This window comes from Argopecten irradians, chromosome 5 (genome assembly GCF_041381155.1).
Source record: "Argopecten irradians isolate NY chromosome 5, Ai_NY, whole genome shotgun sequence".
In the NCBI taxonomy this organism is placed as follows: Eukaryota; Metazoa; Mollusca; class Bivalvia; order Pectinida; family Pectinidae; genus Argopecten; species Argopecten irradians.
In genome coordinates, this window is record NC_091138.1 from 46,311,441 (window position 1) to 46,321,067 (window position 9,627).

At 34.9% G+C, this 9,627-nt stretch overlaps 1 protein-coding gene across 2 annotated transcripts; it reads right to left on the bottom strand.

Annotated features, from left to right (window-relative positions):
• Positions 1-3,420: 3,420 nt before the first annotated feature.
• LOC138324038 (manganese-dependent ADP-ribose/CDP-alcohol diphosphatase-like) lies at positions 3,421-8,757 on the bottom strand. Of its 2 annotated transcripts, none has more exons than XM_069269043.1 (3): positions 8,493-8,757; positions 6,478-7,185; positions 3,421-5,466 (listed from the first exon to the last, which is right to left on the bottom strand). In XM_069269043.1, the coding sequence occupies exons 2-3, from the start codon at positions 7,169-7,171 to the stop codon at positions 5,165-5,167; spliced, it is 996 nt and encodes a 331-aa protein (XP_069125144.1). In that variant the 5' UTR covers positions 7,172-7,185; positions 8,493-8,757; the 3' UTR covers positions 3,421-5,164. The 2 variants fall into 2 exon arrangements, with proteins under 2 accessions (XP_069125144.1, XP_069125145.1); XM_069269044.1 differs by having other exon boundaries at positions 8,547-8,756.
• Positions 8,758-9,627: the final 870 nt, after the last annotated feature.

The following is a 9,627-nucleotide window of genomic DNA, read 5'->3' on the forward strand; positions in this document are numbered from 1 at the left end:
CGTGTCTATTCTGTGCTGTATAGTAGGTAGAGCAGGTTAGTCGAAAATACCTAAGTTAGTACATAATGTACTTTGTATTCAACGATTCATTGATATGGAAAAGACAGTGATATCAGAATTTGTGTTGAGTACGAACTGGTCACTTTTAACACCAGCGATGCCGAAAGATAATTATTAAACAACACTCCCATTACCGGCGCCCCCCCTAACATAATAGACACGTCCAAAAGTTTGACACTGACCTGAGTGACAAAATATGTTAAGGCTTATCTCCCTTATAACGTAGGTTAAAGAGTGATACATCACCGTTCGCCTATTATTTTGCATATATGGCAATTATGAGAATTAATTCTAAGAATAATTTTTGTTGTTTTTCTCTAGATAATGATACATTTCATAGACTTTAGAGTCTGCATTAGAAACTACACAGTACGTACACAATTAATAATTAGAATTTTGGGACTCTTTTGTCTATGAAATCATTACGCCGTCATCTCAACCAATCAGAAGCAACGTTACAAACGGCGACGCCATTTTTTCCTTTACAGCATTACCACCACTGAAAAGTTTGATCTTCTAATCTTACTTCAAGATAAAAATATTAGAAATAATTAATTGCATCCCGAAAAAATTCCGTGGCACTTATGTTCTATATAGAATGAAGTTCTGACTGCGCATGCACCAAAAGCAAAATAAATTATTTTATATAAGGATTAACTTGAATATATTTTTTATGTTATGGAGATATAACACAAAAATCTGAGTGTACTCTAAATAAACCGCGAAGCGGTTTATGATGAGAGTACACTCAGATTTTTATGTTATATCTCCATAACAAAACAAATCTATTCAAATTAATCCTTATAATTCAATTTACTAAAGATAATCTCTTCAACATTTAAAATTCATTTTGGGACTCTTTTGTCTATGAAATTATCACGCCGTCATCTCAGCCAATCAGAAGCAACGTTATAAACGGCGACGCCATTTTTTCCTTTATGGGCTAATAAAGTAAACTTTTAAGCCAATGAAAATGCTCGTAACAAGCAAAATTGAATTATATATTTTTTGTATTAATTAGACATATGTATACACGATTAAAAACCAGTTGTTGTTCAAATGATGAGTATCATTTAGAGTCTGTCGGCGGTGGAGCATCTTTAAGAGGTTAACTAAAAACCTCTAAGCACATACAGAGGTACAAAATGTACATCTGTCGATCGTAAAAATTGCGGAGTTGCCAATCTCTCTAATATATATTTCTGTTAAATGCTATAATTATTCTGTAGTAAAAGCTGTTGTATGTTTAAAGTTTATATGTATGTTCATAATCTTCCAGTGGACCTAATATATAAGTGTATAATTTAAAAAAAAATTACCTCCAAAGGCAAATTTTTATCGCCAAAAGAAACCCAGCAAATTGAAGTGTATTTCCAGATTTTGCTCATTAATTTCACTGATTAACTTTGTACGGGCAGCTAAATAATTCGGACATTCTAAGAAATAATGTAAACATTTTCAAAATGGTTTCCACAGTTTGTACAACGAGAATTTTCGACTATATTTGAACGGAAAAGATCGTCATTTAGAGTACTACATTTGTGCGTCAATCTGGTGTGAAAAAAACAATTTCTGTAGCTAAGATAAATTGGTCGGTGAGGGTGAGGGACGATTTGTTGGGAAAAAGTACAAGCCATCTTTTTGCCCACCTATTTATCTTTTCTTATTCGATAATAAGTACATTTTCAAGCCATCTGCGTGAAAATGAAGATTTCAATAGAGCTGTATCGTCCGTAAGATTCAAGCTCATCAGCAATATCGTTTATAAAGATAACAAAAGAAGAGGACCAAGTATTGAACCTTGGGGGACTCCAGCAATAATCCTATCGATTTCAGAAAATGAATCATTAGTAAATACTTTTTGTTGTCAATTTCTAAGATAATTTTCCGACCATAACAAGACACCTGAAATACCATATGATTGTAATTTTACAAAAAGACCTTTGTGCCAGACCCGGTCAAAGTTATGTCTCTTTAACCATTGCTGCATAAGAAACAAAATTTCATCGATAATCTCAATTTCACCTTTTTCAGCATGTTCGTTTGTCATCTTGTTCAAACTGTGCGTGTCTGCCTGCACATTCTCCATCTGTCTGTTCATTTGTTTGTTCGCGTGTTTGTTTTGTTTGTCTCATTTAATCAGGTGCAGCGTGTACACAAAAAGATGTTGTTAGCTTTCCACCCTTCTCGTATATAGAACCATGTATAGCATGATTTTTATCGCTTTTATTACCTAGAGCTCTAAAACGTCTAAAAATGGTCTTAGGGCACTCTGGTGGGTCCATGATTATATAATCTGTAACTAATTCTCAGATCCCTGTGTACTTGACAGGGTTTTCTTCCATCCTTGACAGGGTTATCCCGCGGTTTCTAGTTAAAAGATAACTGTCTTTTACCGGGGTACGGAAAAGTCAGCTCACACACACTAGACAATGACGTGACGTCATCTTTACATGCGACGTCATCAATTTTGACGCTTTGCGACGTTCCTTTAACCCCTTAAGGATGTATTCTTCTGTGGTTTCAGTCCCGTTGAAGTCTCGTTTCGACATAGATCAAAAACGTTATGAGATTTTCAAATACGATTTATCAATATCTGTAGCATGTGGTCTGTAGCAAATTTTGTCAAAAAAATTTACATTTCTATTTTGAGTAGATTTTTTTACACAGCGATTTTAAGAAATGGCCCATTTGGCGGCCATTTTGAAATTGTGTCTTTTTTGGCTTTGAGTAGAGCCACCGTTTTCCCATTTTTTACCAAAATAGTTTTTACTTAAATCATCACTGCATCAGCATTTTCAGCTGTATCAAGTTAATTTTTGCTGTAAATCTTCACTGGGTTCATGTTAGGTAAAATATTGAAAATTAATGTGTGAAATGGTACACTTTTGTCACTTTATTTCTACATTTAATGGTGATTTGAGCACTTTTATTTTTTAGTCAAAAATATTGAAAAATAACAAATATTTAAATGGGGCAAAAAAGTAAGCACACGGACCCCCCATTTTTCTGCCTGATTTAGAAAGAACAACCATTTCCCTATTGATATGCAAACTATTAACAAAAGTTTAATACCAGAACTTTTTCTATAAAGGGTTAAATTTGACAAAAATGGCTGAAAATGGTGCATTTTGGAGTTCAAAATTAAGGGGTAGGGGTAGCATATGTTGTTATTTTCAGAAAAAAATATGACTCCTATTAATCATAACTGGTGTATTTTTTAATGAAGGCCTACTTGAAAATAAATTAATACAAGAAAATTTTGACTTCTCAGAGGAGTACACCCTTAACTCCCAAGAATTTTTTGTGGAACTTATGAAAACCCAATGTTTTGTTTCAAAGTGATTTTTCACCCTTTTGCATGTACTGGCTTGGCGATGTGAGAGGATGTAAAGGGATATTATGAAGAGAAATCCAAACACCTTCTTGTCTTCAACTTTTCTTTATTCTCTCGGAAACCGGAAGTTAACAACTAACATAAAAAAACAAGATACGGAGACAGAATACAATAATACACAAAAAAGCAAATTCTGGATATTCTATTGATTGTACAATAATATATATACCATGTATATAACATGCATCAACAATTTTGGTAATCAACCCATGTATATTTAGAAACTGCAGATCACACCCTTTACAGTTTTTGTATGAAAAAATATGTTTTTTTTGCGTTAATGACGTTACCATAGTAACAGGAATTTGGGACTTTCATAAAAATGTTAAAGTTTCTTACATTTAAAGTTCTTAAGCCGTTGGAAGTGATTTAAATGTTCATTTAACAACTTAATAATCAAGTATATTATTAAATAAAAGATGGAAGTTCCATTGGATGGCACATTTTCAATTTAGTTTTGGTTGTTACCATGGTTACGAAGAAATATTCGAAACCAATGATTTTTGAAAATTTTTTGATTTAGCGTTATAATCTGTCTTGCTTTCGCTGTAGCAAAAATGTTTTATATCATAATTTTGGTTACCTTTCAAAATGCATATTTATTTTTGAAGAGAACATGGTCAATTTGATGACAAATCATTTATGTTTTGGACTAAAATGTTACCATGGCAACCGAAAGCGAGCCTACACAAAAATGCATTTTTTCTGCTTATACATGTAGAAACATTTATGTGGGTCTCCAGTCGAATGAAACATGGAAAAATATATTTTATTATGTTGTACAAAGTTGTGTTTGTCTCATTAACTGTTAAAAACATTTAATATTTTATATTTATGCACGGGTCTTATTATTTTAGATGATTTTTTTTGAAAGTCAATAATTTTCAACATTACATGTATAATATTCTATATCATTTCTTACCTATTCGAAATCATGATGTTCAGATGAATAGGTTTACATATGGACATAATCAATTATGCAGTACTCTTCATACGTGTGCACACTGCAGTAATTTGCTAGTTTCCATGGCAACTAATTTATGAATGTACCTAGTACTTTTTCTAATACTTCGACACAAAAGTATCAATACCATCAACAGAATAATTGTTGACAAATCAAAAGTTTGTAAGAGTCAGGGACTTGCACGTTTATGGAACAAATTATGCATGTTACCTGTACCTTTACTAAAACAGGAAAATAAAGCGCGTATATATACATTTCAATGTTTCATAGGGTTAAATATTATGCATGTGTGCAATGCTCTATCTACATGTATATAGCTTTATACATGTAGCTAAGCAAAGCTAATTTATAGGACAGGAAACCCCCATCCACTCAATCCCCATATACATGTATACAAATGTACAAACATGTACATATTATTATTTTGTGATATGTCTTCACCATATTGTATATACCATGCATTGGTACATGTGTGTTGTGTCTTGTTTAGTTTGTAGATACACTGCACGTATATGTCTTGTCCATTTCATAGATTAGAAAAAAAATAATTTCATATATAATTTAATTAGAGATCACTGTAATCGATTTCAACATGTTTATTTATAGATTATCAAAACATCTCAATACGACATACAATATTTTTTATCCAAAATAGAGTTTGTAGGATGAGTTTCTTCATCTGCTCTCAATGTAATCACAATAAGCCTTTTGTAGAAATATATAAACTAAGGTGCATGATGAACTCAATCAAGCGGATATCGTAAAGCAGTTTTATAAGTAGAATAACTTCCCTTGCCAAGAATGATAAGTTTATCGTTGTAAAGGTGTGCTGTTGCATACGAATCGGTTTCCATACTTTCTACAGTTCCCGGAAACGTCACATGAAGTATACCGGAAGAATCAACACTACTTCCGCCCTCGTGATCATGTCCGGCCAAGTAACAAACGACGCACTCCCCGAATTCGGTTACGACAGTCATTGCGTCGGTGCAGTTTAATAAAAGGTCCATGCTGTTTGCACTCTGCTTATATATAGGACAATGGCCTGAAATATCAAATGTCAATCAAAGTGACTTCTCAGTGGATAACATTTCATAGGTTATTGAAATAAAGAATCATCACTTGCTTTATCTTAACAATATAAATCATATCTTTTGTACGTGAATCTAAGTGTACCGTTGAACAAGAGATCTCAGAAGGATCTTGGCGCCCATCATTGAATGATCTGTGTAAGCTAAGAAAGGAGCGATCTTTAACCCTACTTTCCCCTTCTTTCCCTTTTGGTAAACACTGGGAAACTACAACTTAGCGGGGAAAAAAACTTAATATCAAAATCCAAGATGGTTGCCTGTCTGATCGTTTCCAAAATGAAATATACACAAATAGGCATAAAGGTTAACTTACATATGGAAGTTGAGATCCCTTAAGTACATTAATTAAGAAATTCCGATAACAAACTTCAATCGTCAAAATATAAAATGGCTGTCTGTCTGTCATCTTCTGACCCGATCAGTTCCAAAATGTACTTCATTCGAGGTCACATGGGCCAAAAATCCTAAAATCTTCAAATGAATTCTTGTGAAGTTATAGAAGGCTTAGATACCTAATATTATGCCTGTAGCATGCCGACATAAATGACTACCAAGTTTGTTAATATGCATGACCTTGACCTACATTCAAGGTCACAGGGGAAAATTACAAAATCTTTAAACTACTTCTTGCCAAGTTCTGAAAGGCCTAGAGCCCTGAAATTGGAACTGTAGCACGTTGTGATAACGAACTACCAAGTTTGTTGATATGAATGACCTTGACCGAAATTTCTTGTTTGGTGAAAAGCCTGTCAAATTTTCCAATGACAATTTCTAGTGTTTACATGTCAATTATTTACTTTTTCTAGACATGAAAACACAAGATAAGTTAGTGTACATAATTATGTAGAATAGCCACTACTTACAAAGTACCGAATTCTTTGGCCAACAATCGCCCGACAAACAAATTTGATAAACATCAGATGCGATTTTTCCTGATATGAAGAAGTGTGTCACGCATCACTTACCCACTATAATGACATTCTCTTTAGCTGATTCGGCCTCCCGAAGGTGTTCCGTCAGCCACTTCAGTTGTGATGCCGATAATGCGCCATTTAACTTGACAAACCGACGACATGTTCCGCGAAGGCCATCTGGACTGTTCAAATTTTCGTTAGAGTTATTTCCCTTTATCATCGCCTCGGCTTGTTTGTACTCGGCCGAGTCTTCCGGTAACCCGAGCATGCTTATTTCATAACAGTTGAGCACGACAACTTTTAACTTCCGGTGGAGGTGAAATGAATAATAAGATTTCCCCTTTGGACATTCGCATTCGGGCATGATGCCACTGAATAATGCGGAGCGCTTAAGTTCCTCTTGTGTGAAGTTGTAAAGTTCATGGTTTCCCCATGTGTGGTATACCGGACCCGGAAACCCTCTAAGTACCTCAAAAATAGTAGCGAGTGCACTTTTTGAAGTGTTTTCATCTTTGTTAAAGCCATCTATGACGTCACCAAGTTGAAGGACGCAATCGACCTTTTCAGCGCTCCAGTCTGTGACGGCCCGCTGTAATAAGGTCAAGGCCTTTCGGTAAAATCTCAGTCTTGTTTTCCGGAAGTTATACTTATCATCAATATCAGCATATTGAACGTCTGCAATTATCCCTATTTTGCATACCACTTCCTTTCCCGGGATCGATTCTGTGTTTCCGTTACAATCCATTCTCCTGACGATATCTGTGAATGCAAAATACGACAGTGATGTGTGTATATTTTTATGTTTTTTTTTAATAATGGGATCAACACATCAGAAAATAACACCAGTAGTGTTCGGTAGAAAGGCGGCACATTACAATAAAGCCGTAGTAACTATAACATATACGTTATAATTAGACCCATAAGTTACCGGGCGTTCAGCCATTAACGGTCATATCATAAATATCGTACTACAATATTGTGACGTCATCAGTAATCATGACGTCACAATCAATACGCGACATCGCATTATTACGTATAAGCTCGGTAGACGGAAACGTCATTTCCAAGCCAGATTTTGCCAGTCTTATATAACGTAATATTGCCTAAATTGGAATAACTGTAAATAATTGATATACATATAATAATGTAATATAACAATCCGCCTGTTGGTCCTACTATTAGATATCTCCGATTTAGAGGAAGGGGACAGCTGTCGAAAAGATGTAGCGATGTGTTTGCATCGTCTGAGTTAATTTGAAGATATTGTTAATAACTTCATAGAGTCTCTAACAATATAATGTCTTTGAAGCATGAGATGTTTAGAAGATGTATTGCTTTTATGTCTTGATTTCAGCAAATTTTTATCTTGAAGCGAGCGTTTTTATATTTTGTGTGTACTATATCACTTCCGATGACGTAGGTTGTCCCCATTGGCGCTAAGCATGAGGACAAATGTGGCGGACAACTCACAGGGGGAACCGGATTAGGGTAACTGCATTTAACCCGATTCAATATGATGACGGTACATAAATACTAGGAAATATTACCGTTTTTTCACAGAATAGACTGGCATTTTTCTGACATTACTGTCGTAGTACGAAAGCCGATTGGGCTCATTTTGGTAAAAGAAAAACAAACGCTTCAGATAAATGTCATCCTCGATACTCCAGAGGTTCCGATCACTTACGATCTCTATACCCCTTGACTATTGCATAGTAAAACTGGAGGCAACGGAACAGAACAGGTAATTCGGTCCTTTCATAAAGATCAAAAGAGTCGTAGAACTGTGGTTTACTATGTAGCTTTGAAGTTGGCTTCAGGTTTACTATGAGATCGTCTGTGGGTGTAGAGATCGTAAGTGATCGGAACCCCTTGAGTATCGACGATGGATAATTGTATACATATACATAAGTACTTATGATACGTTGTACTTGCACACTTTTTTTAATCAAACGATACAGCCAGATGATAATATTTCACTGTTATGTAATGTAGCTCACAGAGGGGAAAGTCTGTTCTAAGAGTCTATAAATAGAACTAGTCCAACACGCTGAACTTGTCCCTACCTGTCGCTGAGTCGTGCTTATCCACAAACAATCTACATTGTAGATCATACGTACATTGTCGCCGCGCTGTTCACATTTTCTCTGAAGAACTTGACTCTTTGAACTTGTCGACAGAATCGCTGTTTTTTATTGTTGATTATTTATCAGGATTTAGGTTTCACCATCTACTGTATCACTGGACGCTATATAAATAAAGGTTCACGTTGTAGAACGGAAGGTGACTCTACTACACAGCGTATACACGGCGTAACATGATCTGGGTATGTCTATAAATAGCACAAGCGTTGTAGTATATATTGATGTTTAGTAATCAATTATGCATGTCAATCATATCACCATAGTGTTATTTTTGAATAGTCAAAGCTTACAATATGACACGCTGACAAATTAAAAATCATGTATTTAAAATTAAAACAAGAATGATCTTGGAATAGTATTCATAAACCAGTATTACCTTAAAGCCGCTTCAACAATAAATTTTAATTGCTTTCATTTTGAAAAAGCTGAAATTAAGGATTTGAATACTGCAAGGCGGTGGAAAAAATGTTGAAGTGAACTCGTACACCGGCTGCAATTATGGGCCAAAGTTCATGATATTTTTTTTTCAATTTTTCAAGCATTTTGCTGTAGTTACCACGATTTTCACCTTCATAAGCCAGATATTTGACAAATCTTTATCTAAAAAATATGATATCATAATTAGATAAATAATATACTAAAAATACTGTGCCGATTAACTATAATATACTTTTGTATAGGTATTTTTTTTACATTTAAATGACTTCCGTATTTTCCCCCGAGTATAACTATTTCCCATAAGTCTATCTATACACGTATTCAACATATGGATGCCCTGCAGGTAGGTCGTTAGAATTGTGCGTGCTGCCTCTATTGCATGATCGTAAAAGGCGACTAAATTTTGAATCTTATCTGTTCTTTCTTCCTAAATTACTTTATTCTTCATCACTTCTCTCTTGATACCACATCACTTTTTGCCTTTGGTTGAGCGCTCGCTCCTGTTAGGTAGACTCTGGGTTCTGTCCCCTGGCCGAGACACACCAAAGTTTATAAAAGTGGTAGTTTCTGTTCCTGCTTAGCGCTCAGCATGACGGGAATGGGACGACTGGTTCACCCG